Raw genomic sequence first — 20,112 nt, 5'->3', positions numbered from 1 at the left:
GTATCAGCACTGCTAAGGAATATGTCCAGCAGCATCACATGTTGAGCCATCCAAATTGTGACACTTTGGAGAAAAAACTGTCTTTGTAGCTCAGAGTACCCACCTTGTCCATAAATGCTTTTTTTTTTCTAGGGGATGTTTGGATCTCGGTTTCATTTTCAGTCCTTGGGAGAACGTTGCTAAATGAATGACATTTTTAAACTAGTATGCAACATTTTGTATTTTTTGCCAACCTATTTCCGTATAGGTGTATGAATGATTTTTTTCATTTTCTCCATTATCGCTATTGCATATTGCTGAAATGGGTGGCATCATCAATAATAATATATAAGGTGTATAAAGTGTTACAAAGTATCATGCCTTCCTGGTGTTCTTGAATGATATGTTTGATTAGGAAAGCTGAATTTAAAAAGTGCTTCTCCACATTTAATACTCTTGGTTTAATTTTTCCTGTCCCATACTTTATCCATTTTCTGTTTCAACAACATAAAACAGTAATCATTTTCATATGAGAAAATTTGAGACATTTGAATTGCTATTTCATTTTCGTTAAAAAATGTGTGGGCTCATAAAAATGTGGTACTAAAAATCTAGCTAATGGCAGGAACCTGACTCTCTCTGCTAAGGGTTTTTCCGAGTTGCAGATTTTTTTATTATTTTTCACCGATAACAATTTTCTGGGTACAATATATTTGAAAAATAATTAATTTCTTAACATTGTAGTGAGTATGTATTTGTACAAAACAGAGTTCAGTGAATCGACTTCTTGGGTCAGTGCAGAAAACTTATGGATTTTAGGAAGATACATGGTCCATCTCCCATTAGAAGAAATTCTGAAAATCAGTCTCAATGAAGTAAGTAACAAAATGTGGTTGAATATATCATTGTCAAGTGATGTCAGCTACAAACAATATGAACACAAATGCAAACTTAAACATGAAAAAGAAGTTTATATGTTTTAATTACTTAAATAGAAATTGAAACCAAATCCATTGTCAAGCAAATATTCTTCTCTTTTTGGAATTTGAAAGTGCCTTTCATTAATATGTAATTATTTATCTGTATCAGACTTCTTTGACTTGTACTGAAACAAAGATAGGGACCAATGATGGAAGACCCTCAAATTATTTGAGTTTGACAGAGGATTGCTCACTCAGCTTTGCTTTCAAAAATACTGTATTATCCAAATCTGTCTTCTTTCTTTCTCTATAACATGAAAGGACTCAATTAATTTAGAGAGTCAAACATATTTTATTGGATGTAATTGTTTCATAATCCTGATGCGTGATTTTGTTTGTACTGATCAGATAAGACTATTCATTAACTATGACAACGCAACAAAGCAGTTGGACACAGTGTATGATATCACACCAGAGCTTGCACAAGCTTTCCTGGAAAGAATAAATTCATCAGGATTTGATATGAGAAACACTTCAACTATCTACAGGCAAGACTGCTTTTCTTTTTCTTTTATGGCTGTGTTTGGAGAGAACAAATAAGGAGAAAAGAGAGGAGCAATAAGTAACTGATGAAATTGTTGATGTGGCATGGCTTTTTCCTTCCAGCTGAAATTCAACCCTGGTTAACAACAGTGAAGAACTGCTAATTCATGAATTTTTGGAGGTGTGCCTAATTAGCTAAGTAGGGAGTTGTCTGTAGCACTAGTAAGAGGACTACAGCAGCATCTGGGGGACCCAGTCAAAGCTCCATCATTGTACACACCATCAGTAACCCAAGTTGGGATAGCAGGGCGTGGGTTGCCTTGGCTGTTTGAATCACAGAAGGTGGAGGTGTTTTGTGGAAATCTTGTTACAGACAGGATTTAAGGAGGAAATCTTAGCTCATGCCAGCCAGGACTGCAAGTGGTTTTTAGTCGGCCTGGGTGTCACCAGGGAGGTCACGCAGTGAAGGGGTGTAAAGCCCATCCTGCTCTCCTCTTTACATCCTGCAGGGTGGACATGAGTCATATTTAAACATGTGACTGTTGGGTGTGTAAGCAGGAAACTGCATTTTCAGGGCTGTTAAATCAGCACTGAACTTACTTCAACAGTAATAAAAACCTGAATCCAAAGGGCCCCCAACATCGGAAGGACATGGACCTGCTGGAGCGGGGCCAGAGGAGGCCCCCGAGATGCTGTGAGGGCTGGAGCCCCTCTGCTGGGAGGACAGGCTGGGAGAGGTGGGGGGGTCAGCCTGGAGAAGAGAAGGCTCCGGGGAGACCTCAGAGCCCCTTCCAGTGCCTAAAGGGGCTCCAGGAGAGCTGGGGAGGGACTCTGGATCAGGGAGGGGAGCCATGGGATGAGGGGGAACGGTTTTACTGAAACCATTTACTGAAATCTCCCCACTGAAAGAGGGGAGATTTATGTTAGATCTTAGGAAGAAATTGTTGCCTGTGCGGGCGGTGAGCCCCCGGCGCAGGGTGCCCCGCGAAGCTGTGGCTGCCCCATCCCTGGAGGTGTTCAGGGCCAGGTTGGATGGGGCTGGGAGCAACCTGGGCTGGGGGGAGGTGTCCCTGCCCAGGGCAGGGGGTGGCACTGGGTGGTCTTGAAGTTCCTTTCCAACCCAAACCGTTCTATGAAAAGAACAAAATAAACTGTTCTTATAAATACACAATGAGCAAGAGCTACCTGTGAGAAAGTGCCGTACTCCACATTTACATTTACACTGTCATATAAATGGATGTATTTAGTCCCAAGACACCACTGTCTGAAGTTATTTGTAGTCTCCTTGGGGGATACCTTGGAGTTTTAAACTAATGGAGAATATGCTTCATGGCTTCAGACCTCCTGTCATTACTGCAGTGTAACTCACTGACTTCCATGAAGTATTGCTGATTGTCGGGGATGTACGTGAGAGAAGAATTATGCCCACACTCTAAATTTCAGTGTCAGGAATCTTAGAAATTATTTTACCACTCATGAGAGGTGCCACATTCTCACAGATGAGAGAAGTGTCACGCTCCATAATCCTTAATATATTCCATTTTTACAACACACTTATTTTATATTACTCACTTGAACCATACTGATGATTTAAATGCACTTTTACTTTTAAGAAGTAGTATTATTCATTGCTGCTAATCCCAAAGGAGATGAAGAGTTCTTGGTGGCTGCGCAATAATGCATCAGAAGGCAATTATTTGTTATAAAAATGCAGTTACAGATGTTTCTTTGATTTGTATGGTAGTTTGATGACACCCCATGAATTCAGAGGGGCTGCTGAAGCAGTGTTTTGTTATATGGCTGAGGAGGTGGTTGTTGAGGGACTAGAGGAATTAACAGCTAAGCCTTTCTGCGCTGCAGAATTTTACTGAGTTTGTGATAGTGCTGCAGCACTGTCTGCTGTTGATTTAGTTCACATCTGGACATCATTGCCTAGGCTCTGCCTGTGCCTGCGTCACTGAACTGCTGAAAACCAGAGACTGTAGCAGGAAAGGCTTTGTGCGATCTCATCCCGAGTAAATTATAAAAGCAAAGGCTAGTTGTTTGCAGTGACAGGGGATTTGTTTAGGCTTCCTACAAGCTAATTCATCACCGTCACTACAAAGTTTAGAGTCCAGAGGAGCGGTACACGGTTCAGACCTCCTTCGCGGGGCTGCGGGTAATGGCAGCAGAGAAGCACACGGCTGAAGGCGGCCTGCAGCCGGCGCTTGCCCTGGGTGGCAGGACTCCCCTCTGCCAGCTATGGCTGTGGTTGTGCTTTGCAGAGGTCAATGGAACTGCTGACTTTAATATTGCAGGAGGGGGCTGCGGAGGAAGAGGAGCCCCGCAGCTGTTGGCAGCGCTGCCGTGCAGGCCGCTGCGCGGGCGCAGCTGAGACGGAGCGCCTCAGCGCGTTTTCTCCCCACCAGCGTTGAGCTGGACAGGTCTCCGTCCGTCGGCCGGGCATACGTTTGGTGTGAAATACAGCCGGCTTTGTTTAAACCCGAACGATAAAGAGGCTGTGTCGTGCTCTGGCTGCTGCTCTGACACACGAATGAGCGATGTTGCATATGAAATCCAAGCAGGGTCTGGTGTTCGAAACATCCAATCGATCCAGATAAGAACTCAGCAAGCCACTTGGAGAGGCTGATTTAGCCCTCCGTCTTTTTCCAAGCAGAGGTTATAGTGCTAACTGCCGAGGGGAGTGGAGAGTCATTAGCTGGGAAAATCCAGCCACGGACAAATGGAACCAGGAAAGTTAATTTTTTGACAGCACAAGCAATCTGCATAGAGTGCAGCTGAATACAGAGGACAGTGCGTGTGTCTCATACCCAAATTTCAGGCCACATGGAGTTTTAAAGATTGCAGTTTAAGGCACTAGCGACAGACAGAAATGACTCAAGTTTTGAGCACAAGTAGGGTATACCATACTAAATTTCAGTTTGCTGAATGGCACCTTTTATGTCAGAAGTTAGCTAATGTATTTTCTTCTGTATAGGCTAGGTTTATTGGTTTGCTTTTATGATGACATGGAAGAGATGGATGCTGCCGTGGCCCGGGCTTTGCTTCATCAAATGATTAAATGCAATCAGTTGAGAGGTTTCCAGGCTGAGGTTCAGAAGGTGGGTACAACGCTCATTCTTCTTGCCTAACCTAATCCTGAAAACAGAGGAGGAGAAACTTTCTTCTTGAATTTGGAAAGAAAAGAGTGAAAAATTACTGGGATCTAAGAAATAAGTGGAAATAGTTCTCAATAATGTAATGCGAAGAATAAAAGCCCAGTTTTGTTTTTTACCATGCTCATTCTTTTCTCATTTTGTTTCCTCCTGTTCCATATTTCTTTAACAATGGTAATTCTGTTTTTGAATTGTTATGAAGTGTGTGGTCACTAAATGGTTGCCTATTCCAGAAACTCCAGATAAAGTTTTGGATGATAATGGAGATTTTTTTTTTCCCATCTGCTTTTTTTTTTGTTTGTTTACTTTAGCTCAAATCTCAACTCCTGGACATTGCCATGCAAAACCAGACACTGAATGATATCCTTGGATCTCTGTCAGATGCCGTGGTTGGGCTAACTTCAAGTCAGCTGGAATCTTTGTCACCCGAAGCGGTGCATAATGCGATTGCAACACTGAACCAAGTCTCTGGGTGGGCAAAAAGCCAAGTTATGATTTTATCCAGTAAATATCTCTCTTATGAAAAGGTACCTCTGATAACAGCTCTCCTACCTTCTATTTTTAAAAGTGAAATGGCTTTTTCTCAACAATAACCGTAGATTTTGGAAAGCTTAGTACAAGACTCCTTTTTAGCACTGTTGGTGGTCTGAAAATTTTGTTTAAATCAAATACAAACATCCAAGACTGTACCTCCCAAAGTAATTCTCTACTAACAGAGAGAATGGCTATTGACATTTGGCAGTTGTGTATATTATTTTGTCTGTATCACTGCCTTAGGCAGAATTTGCGTGATCAGAGATCCCGGGCTATATATTCAAATATACTGTAATGGAAGGAATCAGGGTCCTCTCTGAAGTTTCAGAAAAAGGAGCCTCTGAGAAAATGGTCACATTTGTTCCCTGGACAGTCTTGTCTGAATTGAAAGGAATCTGAGGAAAGTGCATCCCCAGGCAAGAATTGTATTAAGTATTCAGCAATAATAGTTTTGTTTTCTTTGTTAACTTTTGCTTTTAAATGTATCTGCTGTTCACAAGCCAGAAAATGTCCTGTTTGTTTCTGCTGTTATCTCTGCAGGTGTTATCATTTTATAACGTTAGTCAAATGGGCGCGTTGGTAACTGGTATTAGCACCCAGTCATTCTACAGCATGAACCCAAAGGAGCTTTCGCAGATTATTCGAGGCACAACCTCCCAATACTTATCTGATTTATCACCTGTGCAACAACAAGGGATCCTCAGGAAGGTGATTATAAACTCGAGTCTATAGCAGGTTCTCTCTGCACAAGAGCGCAATAACCAGATACGCAGAGCATGATTTAAAATGTTGTCACCAAGATGTGTGTTTTAGCTCAATGGTTAATATTTGTAATGTTTTTCTGAACACCGACTATACTTTGAAGGCTCTCTCTTGCTTAGTTCTGTGGCATTTTTAATACTGACATGTTTTCCCCTTATCCTCTTAAGAGAGATATTACACAGAATAGAAAGAAGGGCAAATCCTGTAAATCTAAGCATCAGTTCTGAAATGCCATGTATTTATCTGGCCCTCTTTTTAGGTGGCTGCATCTGGAGATTTTTCTTCATCAGTCAAAGATATACAAGGAGCTTTCTTTAAAGAAATATCTCTTTCTGATATATGGAAGCAGACTGGGTATAATTCTTCAATTATGAAAGAGAAAGAACTAAGAAGAAGCCAGGTAAAAATTGTTATGCAGTCCCCATTCCACTGCAATTTAGTATGATGGAAGAAGAGGAGAGGTGTAATACATACATGTTCAAGGAACATTGGTACTGCCCCAAATATATCTTGACATAAACAACCAGAGGTGACTTAGGGTCTGGGCAGCATCCTGAGACAATGCTACGGAAAGGGAAGCATTAATATGCTGAGTTTAAAAGTCTTCAACATTCTGCCACATAAATTTTCTCTTTCCAGCACTGCATACTGTACATTTGCATGTACAACCACTCTTTTGGCTCTGTCCACAGAGATGAAAGGTTGGACCAGACAATCTCCAGAGGTCCCTTCACACCTAAATTATTCTGTGGTTGTGTGCCGTGAACATGTCCAACATCATCCCGTAGTACCAATCAGTGATGTTTTGGTTGCGCAGAAGAAATTCAGCACTGGGTGCCAAACCTTTAGGTTGGTCGAACTGGACCATAGAAATGCCTTTAGAGTACCTAAGAGAGTTAAGTGTACAAAAACCTCATGGTAGTTATTGTATCTTACAACTGAATTACCTAAGATGAAATTTAAATGTGGTGGGTTTTATTTCAGGCTTTGTATCTGTATGAATTACTGTCCAAGAAAAACTATGCTGTTGATCTTCTAAGGTATGGATGATAATCTCTCTTGAAATGGGGTTTAAGTAGTCCAGTTTTGTGATGAGACCGACGTTGAGGTAAACCATATGTGGTTATTTTGTACTATCTTATGTGTATTCATTCCTTGGTACCACAGGATAATTCACATTCCTCATTAAAAATGGTCTCCAAATCCAAAATCGGGATCAAAGCGTTGCAGAGGTTTTGATATTTTAAGGCTTAGTCAATATTTTTCAATTTGAATACATTTTTACTTTCAGTAACCTTTAGATTACAAGAAAAGGGAAAGAAAGATGGTCAAGAAACTGTATCTTAGGGTGTGGTTGTGGGGAGCAAGGACTAGATCCTGCTTAAATATTCAAAAGATTGAACTTTGCTTTTCCTATCAGCACAGGGCAGCTTGTGAAAGGAGTAACTTGTCAACTCATTGAAAGTATGGGCACAGACTTTTTTTTAAACAATTTTAAATTCTTTGAAAAGAATCTTCATCTGCTTTCTCCGTATCAGGTAAAACCAAAAAGTGGACTTTGTGTACATAAACAAACTACCCAATATCCAAACTGTAGGTAAATTAGAATTTGGTTAATTCTTTTTTTTTTTTCATTTCTTTCAAAATCTTATATGTGAAACTGTCTGTTAACATATTTCATGTAAATCTTTTATGTGTGAATTTGTCTGTTATCATACTTCATTTGGGCAATTTCATTTGTCACTTACAAATTGCAAGAAATTTCTACAGTCCTTCTAACTTGCTAATTCATGAGTAATCTATTTGGAAATATGTATCGGTTTTGGAAACACTCAAATGCTGTCATGCACTCAAATATAGGATGCTTCACCTCTGATATCTACAAAACCAAAACTCTAAACTGCTTTTAAAAAAAAAAGCCGAAGAAAAATGCTTTCTGAAGATAATATACAGAGTTTTATATGTACTAATTTATAAGCTGTAATAAACAAACCATATTTTCACTCTTTCTCAAAATTTACAAATGTTTAAGATCTTATTTTTTTGTTGCTTTTAGATTAATTGTTTGGCTTGGAAGTTTTGGACAGTTTCCAATGCATCTATTCCTCCCTTCCTCTTGTTGGTGCTTCCGTAAGTTACATCTTACGATATCTGAAGCTACTGCATTTGTAGCAGTGCATTCAGAGTAGTCCTTCGCAGCACTTTTTTAGTAATTTCTTCAGTCCTAAGAAGACTAATGGTTCATTATAATGACTAACAATGATGAATTAGTTTATAAGAAATGGTCACAGACTGTAGCCAAAATCTGTGTCAAGTGAAAGCTGGTAACACTTGGTGTCTTTTAGTCTAGCCCATTTTTGTCGCAATTGTGGATTCCGTTGCATCCTTGAAACTGGTCCCCCGTGAAGCACTCGCTGAGCAGACGGCGTCACGGTGCCGTGGTGCGGCAGCAACGAAACAGCTTGTAATGTTGCTGCCTGTACTGTTGCTGGTGTCTGCTGAAATAGCCCCATGAATTAAACCTGTTTTCTTGAGAATCACAAAAGTAACTTAAATGTAGTTTTTGCTGGTCTTTTTTTCTTTGCTGCCCCCCCATGTTAGAATCATAGACTCACAGAATGGTTCGGGTTGGAAGGGACCTTTGAAGGTCATCGGGTCCAACCCCTCTGCCATGAGCAGCCACATCTTCAGCTAGACGTTGTGAGACTTGGTTTGCTTCTTTGTTTGGGTTTTTTGTGAGTGGGTCTGTAAGAAAGCCGTTGGGTTACTGCCCAAGCATATGGCTCTGTATGGTTAAAAATGTTTCAGTGTGTTTAAAGACATTTTTGTAAGTTAGCAAAACTTTGCATTATGTAAATAGCCAAGTAATTCAGTGACAGCTTTTTTCCTCAGAAAAAAAGGTAATTGTACCTTGATAGGAACTCCTGAATTGTACAATTTGTTAATTCCCCGTTTTCTTTATTTCTTTCTTCCCACATGCATAAAGGGATAAAAAGGAATGAGAACTATTCTTTTCCTGGAATATTTTTAATTAAAAAAAGAAAAGAAAAGAAAAGGAGTCTGTTTGAAAAAACATTACTGTTTAAAAACAATAAAATAATAAAATAACAATGGACATACTTTAATACAAGGCTTTCTACAAACTGCAGCACCAAGTTACTTGGCCAACAATTGCATGTTGCTTGTTCAGGGCCATCAGAAGGTGCTGGTGCTCCTGGCTACAAACCCTGATAAGGGCGGGCTCGCGCAGCTTTGGGATATGGCTTTGTTTGCAAAGGCTGCCTGCCACCCTGGGTGGAAAAGAGGATAATTTTGTTTAATTTGTCAGCCCTTCTTGGACTTTGATAAAAAAGAAGCCTATACTTGTTGTCCTTAACCCACCCACCACTTCTTCATTCATCAGAGAATTATTCCTAATAAAAAGGAGAAAGGGGAGAAGTTTCTGAACTGCACAGTCTTGTTTCATACCATGTTAAAGCATCTCAGAGCACTTTCATCCACCTGCAGCTGTTTATAACCCTTAGCCATTTTTTGAAGTGTTGTTCATGAGCTGATGAACTGGAAGAAGATGTAAGTTAAAGAAAGGTGTGGATTAATTGCAACTTTTCTGGCCTGGACAGTTTATAATTTTTCAAGTCCAGACTTGTCTTTAAATTTTTCTGCCATCACAGATTTTACGGGTATGGGTGTGGGTGTATGAAGGTCAGGTTTACATTCTGAGACCGTTTGAATTCTCTCTGCAGGACTGAGTACCTGGAGGATGTCTCAGGTCCTTTCTGTGTCCCTTTCATTGAAAGTTTGGGGAAGACTGAGCTGGACCTTTTGAATCCAAGCCTTCACAAAAAGAACGCCGTCCTGCAGAAGGTGCAGGAGTGCTTGGTAGGTATGGCTAGGGGGGTCAGCAGCGGAGGAGGAGCTGCAGAAAAAGTAATCTATAATTAGACACTATCAATTCCAAACTGAGTGAGAGTGGTTGATTAGTTTTCTCTCCCTTGATTGTCATGTGGCACACCACAAAGTTATCCTGCCTACTTGTGCTGTCCGGGCCACATGCACACGCTCATGGTCTCTTCTGTACAGACGGCAGCCTGGGACACAGGCTGCCCCGCTCTGTGTTTGTGCGGTGAAACCATAGCTGGCGGACTCTGAGAGCCCAGAAGGGAATACCACAGCAAGCTAGTTTCTTCATCGTCTCAAGCAAGAGCAGCTGAGGCTATCGCCTAGCTGGGAGAAGCTCTCGGTGCCGAGGCCCAGAGCAACCTGCTGTAGCTGACCTGATCTGAGCAGGGGAGTCGGACCGGGCGACCTCCAGAGGCCCCTCCAAACTCGGCCGTTCTGTGGTTCTGTTTGCACACATTACTGCACTGCGATTTCATACAGTAGTGCCAGTCACCATCTACATAAGTTCTTGACTTACCCATCTGTATTCTTATGTTTTTTTCATGTACTGTTTTGATTTTATTGTTCCCTGCCTAAGGAAACCTTTTTATAGGTTCCTTAACGATTGTCCTTGACTCCATGCACGTTACGAAGTGTTCTCACGAAATGCCGTTGCTGGCCGGGACAGCCGGGAGGTGACGCGTTTGCCCCCGGAGCTGTTCCCGCCCGCTGCGCCGAGCGGCGGCAGTCCTGCGGCAGGCACAGCAATCCCCGCGGGAGGGTGGTGGTACCAGGAGGGTCTTGTGACTTCTGCTCTCTGGGCGCTGCGGCAGGTACCAGTTTTTAGGGGAAACTAGTTCTCCGTTGTAGCTGTGAATATTCATGTCCCTATACACACCAACTGGCCCTATAGTCCCTGGTGTTTCGGCAGCTGCTTGAGAAACCCCTCGGAGCTAAGCCTTCTGACGGCAAGAGCTTGTGGGCCCTTTGCCACGCAAGGGCTCTGCTGCCGGGCAGAACTGCAGCCCCTCTGCAGGTCCTGGTGGTCACTTGGATGCAGAGATTGTGGCAGGAGATTTAGTTTTAATTAGTTTCTATGTGTGCATCAATATGGAATAAAGAATATGCTGAAAGCTCTGACAAGTGCTTAATAAATATCACCTGATGCATTGGTAAAAGCAAAAACTATAAAGCAGTCTCAGCAGAAATTGTAGATTGAGTTGCCAGCGCAAACTGTTGTGTCTTTGTTCCTTAAAGAGTCACAGAGCATAAACGCGTTGTGATGCAGTTGAGTGATACAGGGCCGGAGCCAAGATTAGCTCTGCCAACGGGGTGAATGCTTCTTGTTTCAGAACGGCTCCATTGCTGATGCATATGATGTTGACCTACTTGGAAATCTAATCTGCCACTTACCTCCAGCCTTTCTGCGTGGCAGAATGTCCCCGAAGGCAACAGCAACAGCCCTTCATCAATTCAAACTCTGCCGACAGCTCAGCCATGAGCAGAAGGCTGAAATTAAATACAAGCTCCTGGAGTTATATGGGTAAGGCATTGGACACACCACCTCATGTACGCTGATGGTGGAGCCGTGCAGACGCCGACCGTTTGCTTTGCGCAGGTAGAACTGCGGTGGAAACAACACGCAGCAACTTCTACCACAGGCTGCGCTGGGGGTCTCTGTCCACTGGAACGACGTTTGTGTTCTTGGGCGTAACGTGATGCTGTGGAACACCTACAGCCCAGGGGCGCCTGCACGGCTGCAGTCCCGCAGGAAAAGGAGAGAAAGTGTAATGTTTGAGGAGGGGCAGGCGAGCGGCCTCCGGCATGGCAAGAGAAAGGGCGTTAGAGGCAAAGGATGGGAAAATTGAGGTGTACAGGTGTGAGAAGTACAGATGACTTTGCGCCCCTGTGGCGCTGGGAGAGCGCTAGAGAGGCAGTGGAGGGAGATAAAGTTCAACCACCTGAAGCAACAAAGCGGACAGCGTGTTAGGTGTCGTTAATGGCTCTCATTAGGAGGCTGATTGGAACCACACTGCTGTATCACTCACACCAGAAAACAAAGCTGTCCTCTATCTGGCAAGAATATTCTGTTTCTGTCTGCATTGTTTCTTAGAAGTATCTCACATTTGGAAAGGGAGACTGAATGTATAGTTTCTAACCCATCCCTTCAGCCCCAAAGTCAGTCACTTGATCCACCGCGTTATGTCATTGTTCATTCAGCTTCTTCCCAGTCAGCGTTTTTCTGGTGATGGAATAGCTGTATTTTCCACCAGATCCCATCCCTGCATTAACCTTGATACAGATCCATTTTATTGAATCATGACACACTGTGCTACATAATATTTTATTTTATTTTATTTTTAAAATATTTGTCTAGTCAAGCATCCTCATAGTGGAGCAACAAACCAAATAAAGTTTTCTGTGAGAACATGCACTAGTTCTTACTGCCATCTTCTTCAGTCTCTTTCAGGCTGAAAATTATTTATCCAAATGCTTTCTTAAGTCAACCACCAATTGCATTGGCTAACATTTTTCAGGTTTGTACCAAACAGGCCAGACCTGCGCAGTGCTAAGCTACATACGTTTTGAAAAACCCAGCACCACTCAGAACTGAACCTGAACTTAATTTTTAAGATGTGAAATTCCCACAAATAATTTAGCACGCGATTTCAAGAGATACGGCACCTATCATAGAACTGATCTCCCTCACAGAGACGGCGCAGGTGTCATTAGCTGTGGCTCGCCAAGGTGTCCGTCTGGCCTTCATAACTCTTGACGCTGCAGATGAATGAAATCGCAGACAGTAAAAATACGGAGCAAATAATGTATGGATTCAAATCTTCTGTTCCAGCAGCTGTGTTTTGTGTATCTGCCCCTTAGTTTTAAACAGGCAGCGTTAGCAGCAGCCCGGTGCCACACTGCGATACTTTCCCGAGTTGTTCAGTGAACTCCATCTTTTCAGACCGAGGGGGAAACTGTCCATTTCTCCTGAGGTCCATGGACCTCGTGTTCAGAAATGTGAGCACCCGCAGCTCCTGCTGACATCAGGGAAAGTTACAATTTCCCAGCACCAATGAAAAATGGACCCTGTACACCTGCAAATAGTTAAATGTTGGAATAGAGGAGGGTTTTCTTCATTTGTAAGCAAATACTGGCAAGCATTGCTTGCCTGAAGTGTTGGCCACATTGGTCCTTAGGATAAGACTCTTGGAAAAAGGATGGTTTCAATTTTGGTTGTGAGGTTTCTGCTTCTCTTTTGATACCATTTTGCAGACTACTATTGCAGTACGGACCTGGTAGAAAATGGTAAATTTTGTTTTAAAAAAAGAATTATTTCTCCTTGTTTGAACACCATAACGCTAAGAACACTGTGACTATTGCGGGAGAGAGGGCCCCGTTACCACAATATTTGAAGGCTTTCTCTGAATATATTGAGAATTCCACTAATGCCCTATATATATGAGAGATGAGAAAATGCAATCTCATGTTAATAGGCACAAATTATCACATTGGCACAGAAGCGTCTGTTTCCCGTATGATACAGTATAAGAAAAACTCTGAAGTTTTAGTATGATTTTGATTGCAAGCATTCTTCATTAATGTAATTTTCCAAAATATTTCTTCAGTTCCCCAAACAACTGGACAGCTGAAACAACGTTAGATGTTGGACCATTCATAGCTCTGCTGTCAAAAGCGGAATTAAACATCCTTGCTGAAAAGGTATGTTTTTATTATAATTTTTAAATTTGTAAAAGATAATGTTGGAATTTGTATTTGTGAATGTCATAATGCAGCCTAAATTATGTCACCTGAATGCTAAACTAGGTAAGTCATTCTCTTGGCAAGGAACCACGTGTTAATGTTTCTCACACATTCTTGCCTCCATCAAAATTTCTGAGATTTCTTTTTGAAAGTAATGGTAGTATAAACAATTATTTGCACATGTATAATGATAATTGTACATTGCCATGTAGAAAAAAAATCATGGCGCAGACTGAAACATTTTTAGTACTTTACACCACACAGTGTTGTTTCCTCCATTCCTCTGCCTTCCAACCATAAAAGTTATGTTTCTTATCCTGTTAATAACGGGATCGTACTGATCATACGAGCACTTACTCATGTGGCCCTTTGCCCTGGGGCCAGCGTAGCACACAGAACTGATAGCCTCAGCGTTGCACTTTGTAGTTTCTTTGCCCTCTTTAGTTCTTGTAATCTTCTAATTTTTATGTGCAGGAGTAAACTGTACTAGAATGGGGAATTCATTCTTCAGCAGAAATATGTGAGCGCAATCAGCAACTTTTCCTCAGGAGATAATGTCTATAATTGGCCAAATAGAGTGGGACTCTTCAACCGAAAGGAAGGTGTCTCGCAGCATGGAAGAGAGAGGGCAAAAAAGCCTAAAAGAGGTGAACAGGTTAAAGTTATTTCTCATAATTTAATTGGGTCCCTACCTTCAATTCTTAGCTGGCAAATTTAAGACAAAATGAAGTACTTTCTGTACTGCACATACTGAAATGGTGGAACTCATTGCTACAGGAGGGTCTGGACACAGACTCCACGCAGGCACTGCTCAGGTGTTGCCAGAAGCTGAGAGGGACAACCGCTCACGATTTGCTTTGTTTCTGATTTTTTCCCCCTCAAACTTATGCTGTTGACCTTTCAGTAGCAGCCAATTTGCTCTCTTCTGAAACATCTGCACAAATAGGAAGGAGGCTGAGCTGTTACTGACCCCGACTTCGCTGAGGTCTGCACAAGCCCGTCTCTGCAAATTGATTTGCTTTGAAATGGAGAAAGAAGTCTTATTTATTCTTTCTTTCCCTTTGAAGTTCCCGGATATCATTTTACAAATAGCAAAGTCAATTGGACCAATTTCTTCAGCTGAAGATCTTCTCTCAACGGTGTTTGAATCTGTCTCCAATGGCACTGCCAACATCGACTCATCTCTCGCCAGACCCGGTCAGTATTTCACCTGGTACTGTGCAAAGTGACAGATTTACAGCAGTGCTGTTTTGGGCTGTGATGATGCAGTTCAAACAGGCTTCTTGTTTCACCTTGTCACCAAATGCGCTCTGAGAAGCCGGACAATATAAAGTAAAGCATTGAGTAACTTAAAGAGGTTCAGTCTTTTAGCAAAACCAGTGAGAGTCTTCGTGCTGTTGCCTGTAGTTGTCTCATGCGTTGACCAGTTGCTGAAACAGTTGATGTCATCGCAGGATTGTCTGGTCAAGAGTCTCCTGGAATGTTCCTGAGTGCACAAAGGAGAAAGATGAATGCTTTGAATTAGATTAGATTTGAAGGTGACAAGTTACTGTTGTGGCAAAAGATTGCACATAGCTCCTCCTTTGCCAGACGTGAGCGTATGTTGACTTGGCTGTTCTTAAATCTGACTTTGGTGACACTGTGTTTTGTCTGTCCAAACGGGCAAAGGTTGTTATGATCTGAACGGTATTTTAATTAGCAACCAAACTAATCTATTAGCATCTCTGTTGACAAATGGATCATTTTCTTTGTATAAGGTGTGTACTTTGACTATATTCCATTATTACAGTAACTGTATCCTTTCTCTTACGTGAAATTCACCCAGGCAGAATTTTTAGGCTATGCCGTCCTGTGCCGTGGAAGACAGCCCTGCTGGGGGGAGGCTTTTGAAAGCACTAATGGGAATTTAGACCCCATCAGTTCCAAGGAGTTTGGTACCGTCTGTCTTTATGTCTTCGAAAATCTCCCCGCTGGTTCTCTGCCTAACAGAATACAGGTCCGAGCTCTCAGCCAGCCCTGCGCCACCATGGAACGTACGGCAGCAACTCTGAGTGATTGCTGTGTGTCTCTGGGAATGAATTTGCTCCTGATAATGCTGTATTCATATACAGAGAGAAACAGAGGGTGTTCTACAGAGTTGTATTTTTGCATAGCCTGAAAAACACCATGACCTCTGTTGATCAGAGGAGTAATTATACAATTATCATGCTCTAAAAAAGCAGAATCAAGATGGTGAAATAGCAGGGTATTAGTCCATCTGTATGCATGAACTTCACTCTTCCTTGAACGAGTAAACCATCGTGAGTCATATTTCTTTAGACACAGGACTAAAGGTTGAGCACCGGGTATTTTGGTAAGCTTGTGTCCTTACGTGTGCTTTTTTAGGCCTCTGGACCACAACAATGTAAATCCCAAAGACTTTTCTAATCTTTTCTAAAGGCTTCAATAAGGAATTAAATTTTAGTGGTTGATTTGTAAATCACTAGACAATTGGGTATTACGAGAATGGCTCTAGAATAACACTGGTGCTCTTCGTGCTACTAACCTGCTATTTCACCTTTCCCACAGTCCGGTTGTGAGCTAATATTAATAACAGTAACAATTACCAGTGACAGAGTTCTTACATCTGTCCCTATGTCAAGATAAAAACAAAGGTGGTGCTTAAAGCAAGACAGAACATGAGAGGCAAAGCTCAGGAATCGTGTGTCCGAGATGTGACCAGAAAGCCGTGGCAGCGTTGGGGAAAGAATTCAAGTTGCTTACCTCGAGCACTGAGATGTTGTTATATATTGTATGTACTTCATCAAACTAAATGTGATTATATAGCAAAAGGATGGGTGAAGTAGCATCAGATGCAGGAAGCAAAGCCAGGAGTCTAATTAGTATTTCCCTCTGTAATCGCACCAATGTATTTGGTGTGTTGCAAATTATAAAATTAATGTTTTTTCCGAGAACACAAAATACTAGGTTTTCACGACTTGGGGCAGGGAGCTGCATTGTGTCTGGATGGGTCGTATTCAGGCGATAAAAGCTGACCTTTTGCAGCAGGGGAAGGTGAAACGATGCAGCCTGGCAAGAGGGCGGCATACAGCGAGCGCAGAGCATCAGCTGTGCAGTGGAAGCTGAACAACATTTTCGTTTGCTCAACAGATTCAATCTTTTCAGTGTTCTACCCACTACTGCAGCTTCCTTTGATGCAAATAAATCCCTCCTCTGCCTCCTTTCAAAGTACAAATCTACTTTGTACATCGTCACTTTAATTTATTTATCTGGGGGAGCTTAGCTCAGGCGCAGCATCTGTGAAATTCTTGCTTTTTACTGGTAATGACCGTATCTGAAGACATGTGGGGATTATTTGGTTTAGATAATTATTTAATAAGGTTTTCCTAAATTAGTGACAGGAGAGAGAGCAGTAAGCAACCACATCAGGACTCTAATTTCTGCTTTCCATCAATATGAGAGGTAGATTATGCCAACAAAGACCAGGATTTGTTAAGGCACACAATGGAAACTGTCTCGTTTGATCATGCGTAGGGCCAGAACCTGACCATAAGTAAGATTTTAAAATGGAGTTTGTCTGTCCAAACAGTTCTGCTGTAAGTGAACAGCCCTCTCAGATCCTGGCATTTTAACAACATGCTTGACACAAAGAGCAAGCACCGTGCTCCGCTGACACATCCAGCTTCTGTCCTCGCCTTGTTTGAATGCCAGGCAAGTCTTACAAGACGTACGTCTTTGTTGGGGTGCTTCAGAGTAACGGGACCTCTCACGTCTGGTACTTTCCTGCTGAGCTGGGTTCACGTTTGTGCGGTCTGAATGCGGAGAAGTTTATTCAGCTGCAACCTTTTTTTTGTGAACAATGACGCAGCGATATGGAGCCATCCCGAAGATTTGCATTTCATTCTCACTCAGGCAAGGCTCCCAGCGGATGGAGGTTTTGCCTCAGAACAAGCCCCTGCCTGGGTTCCGATGCCTTTAGGGAATTAGACTTGAAAGAAACTTGCGAGATATTGGTTACTCTTATTGCACACATCCAGATTTTAGTTTTATTGTGGCATCCTGTATTGTGAATGTTGTGAAATATATGTCTGCTCCTATTTTCTTTCCCAGCATGCACTGCCTTTGGAGGACAAAGAATATAACAAATTTCTTGCAAGTTAGGCAAATTCTAGTTTTTATGTCCAGGATGTTAACAATGTAAATATCTTGCAATGAAATAATTTCTTTAAATCGTTACTTTATCAATATCACATCAGCTGCAGTTAATTCGTAGTCTGTCACCCTCTTAAACCTTTATATTGCTTCGATTTCTTTTTTTCAGTTGCCTTGAAGAAAACTCTTGCTATTTGAATTTTTTTCCAGATTGCCTGGGAACCAGAGCTCCTTCTTCAGATGACATTATTAAATTAGCTGAAGCAAATGTCTTCTGGTCAGTTCAGGAACTGAAATGCATGGATGCAGGGACTTTTGACAAAAATGTGGAATTTCTTGGGACTGTCTCAGGTTTTAACAGCTTCCAGCTTATTGCCTTGAAGGAAAAAGCCAAGCAGGTAACTATCCTGTCTGTGAAGGAAAATTAAATCCGTAATTTGATTTGCTGTTATTGAGCTGTGCTGTTCTAAAATAACTGCACTGTGGCAATGTCACTACTGCTGCAAGAATATCTATTGTTTATTGGAAAAATAATGTGAGATGGTGATAGAAGACTATTGCCCTTGCTTTAGAGCCAGCAGGCAAGTAGTTCTGAGCTACTGGCAGCCGAAAAACTTAAGTGTTTTTACTTTCCAATTGCTCTTCAGTTGCTTGCTTCTCACTTTTCTTTCATAAGTGAAAGATCAGCAAGCAGTACGATAGGCTGCTGATTGGCCTGCTGAGAGTTCAGCTCAGCGTGTTAAGCTCTACGTCAATGTTAAATATAGTTTACAGTGGTGTAAAACCAGACTGACTGAAAGACACTGTTATTAGCTGAATAAAGCTCGTTCTCCCACTTTCTTGTCACGGGCAGGGACAAACCCATCAGTGGGAAATTTTAGGGAGGGAAAAAAAAAAATCCCGTCTGTCTGGACTGGGATGTTACTGGTGAGTGCAACCGACAGAGAGAGAGCGGAGAGAAGACCTCTCTCTTTGCCAGGCTGCAGGAGAGGGACGGGGCTGCAGTCTCAGCTCTCCTCACCGCTCTGGCAGCACCGCTGGCACCTCTTCGTTCAGTGCAGCAGCGCAGCTCCTCCTGAGCCCTCAGAGAGGTCTCTGCCCCGGGCTCAGCCCGCACATGGTGCCTGCGCCACAGCAGCAGCGCAGGAGGCTCCCGGCCTGGCCCTGCGGTGCAGAGGCTCCACCAGCGCGCTCGCGGCAGTTCAGCACGTGCCGGGGCAGAGCACCAGCGAGGTGTCTGGGCTGCCGCTGCCTCGGCCACTGGTGGGCTGGCAGAGAAGTCAGACCTCGCTCCGTGCCTCTTGCTGGTGCTGCTGCGGGTCCCCTCCTCTTGCTGCTTTGTGGTTGCCTGCACTGCCAGGGGACAGGTATTGTCCCAAACATACTTGTGTTTCGCAAGGAAAAACCTTAGGGTACTGTCAGACAAGTTGTTTTGGTTGCAGAAAACTCAGAGGTGTGGAGGTTACCATCCCCAGCCTGTCTTCAGCTTCCTGTCACCAGCGCCTGCTGGAGTTGTCAGCGCTCTGCTTCCATCTCTGCGTGGCTAGCTACTCTGTAGTCCCATTCTGTAGAAACGATCCAGCATTTTAAAGGGCCTTTTTAGGCCCCATCAGATCATTCTGCTGACAGAATGAAGCATCTATAAGTGCAGTTGGCTACAAGCAGTACGAGTGCAGGTGCTTGGAGATCTGAGGGCTGTGAGGAAAGCAGGAGCAGGGTTCAGGGTGGACCTGGGCAGTATCTCCTTAAACCAGCAGCTGAGTGGAGCTGAGCATGACTTTTGGGTTGACAGAATCACAGAGTGGTTTGGGTTGGAAGGGACCTTTAAAAGCCATTAGTCCAACCCCCTGCCGTGGGCAGGGATGTCTTCAACTAGATCAGGGCGCTCAGAGCCCCGTCCAGCCTGGCCTGGAGTGTTTCCAGGGACAGGGCAGCCACCACCTCTCTGGGCAGCCTGGGCCAGGGTTTCACCACCCTCAGCATAAAAAATTTCTTCCTTGAATCTAGTCTAAGTCTTCCCTATTTTAGTTTAAAACTATTGCCCCCTATCCTGTCACAACAGGCTCTGCTACAATGTTTGTCCCCTTTCCTGGGGCCCCTTTTAAGTACTGAAAGGCCACAATAAGGTCTCCCCGGAGCCTTCTCTTCTCCAGGCTGACCCCCCCAACTCCCCCAGCCTGTCCTCCCAGCAGAGGGGCTCCAGCCCTCCCAGCATCTCGGGGCCTCCTCTGGCCCCGCTCCAACAGCTCCGTGTCTCTCCTGTGCTGAGGCCCCTGAGCTGGAGGCAGCACTGGGGGGGGGTCTCCCCAGAGCAGAGCGCAGCAGAGGGGCACGATCCCCCCTTGCCCTGCTGGCCACGCTGCGGGGGATGCAGCCCAGGGTGCCGGGGGCTTTCGGGGCTGTGAGTGAACATTGTCAGCTCATGT

General features: G+C 43.2%; 1 protein-coding gene across 1 annotated transcript in view; it reads left to right on the top strand.

The window, feature by feature from the left end:
- OTOA (otoancorin) overlaps positions 1-20,112 on the top strand; it is a gene marked incomplete at both ends in the record, with an annotated part of 36,092 nt that overhangs the window by 7,231 nt on the left and 8,749 nt on the right. The window contains 14 exons of the mRNA XM_082490759.1: positions 748-854; positions 1,308-1,447; positions 4,420-4,543; positions 4,909-5,124; positions 5,672-5,839; positions 6,153-6,293; positions 6,878-6,933; positions 7,314-7,431; positions 7,950-8,023; positions 9,637-9,790; positions 11,125-11,315; positions 13,399-13,492; positions 14,602-14,731; positions 17,897-18,084. Of these exons, the coding sequence (XP_082346885.1) occupies positions 748-854; positions 1,308-1,447; positions 4,420-4,543; positions 4,909-5,124; positions 5,672-5,839; positions 6,153-6,293; positions 6,878-6,933; positions 7,314-7,431; positions 7,950-8,023; positions 9,637-9,790; positions 11,125-11,315; positions 13,399-13,492; positions 14,602-14,731; positions 17,897-18,084 (1,901 nt within the window). The remainder of the gene's footprint in view (positions 1-747; positions 855-1,307; positions 1,448-4,419; positions 4,544-4,908; positions 5,125-5,671; positions 5,840-6,152; positions 6,294-6,877; positions 6,934-7,313; positions 7,432-7,949; positions 8,024-9,636; positions 9,791-11,124; positions 11,316-13,398; positions 13,493-14,601; positions 14,732-17,896; positions 18,085-20,112) is intronic.

This window comes from Vanellus vanellus, assembly GCF_965231255.1.
Source record: "Vanellus vanellus genome assembly, chromosome: 14".
NCBI classification, from domain to species: domain Eukaryota; kingdom Metazoa; phylum Chordata; class Aves; order Charadriiformes; family Charadriidae; genus Vanellus; species Vanellus vanellus.
The sequence above is the reverse complement of the archived record's forward strand: the minus strand, read 5'-3'. Positions and strand labels throughout refer to the sequence as shown.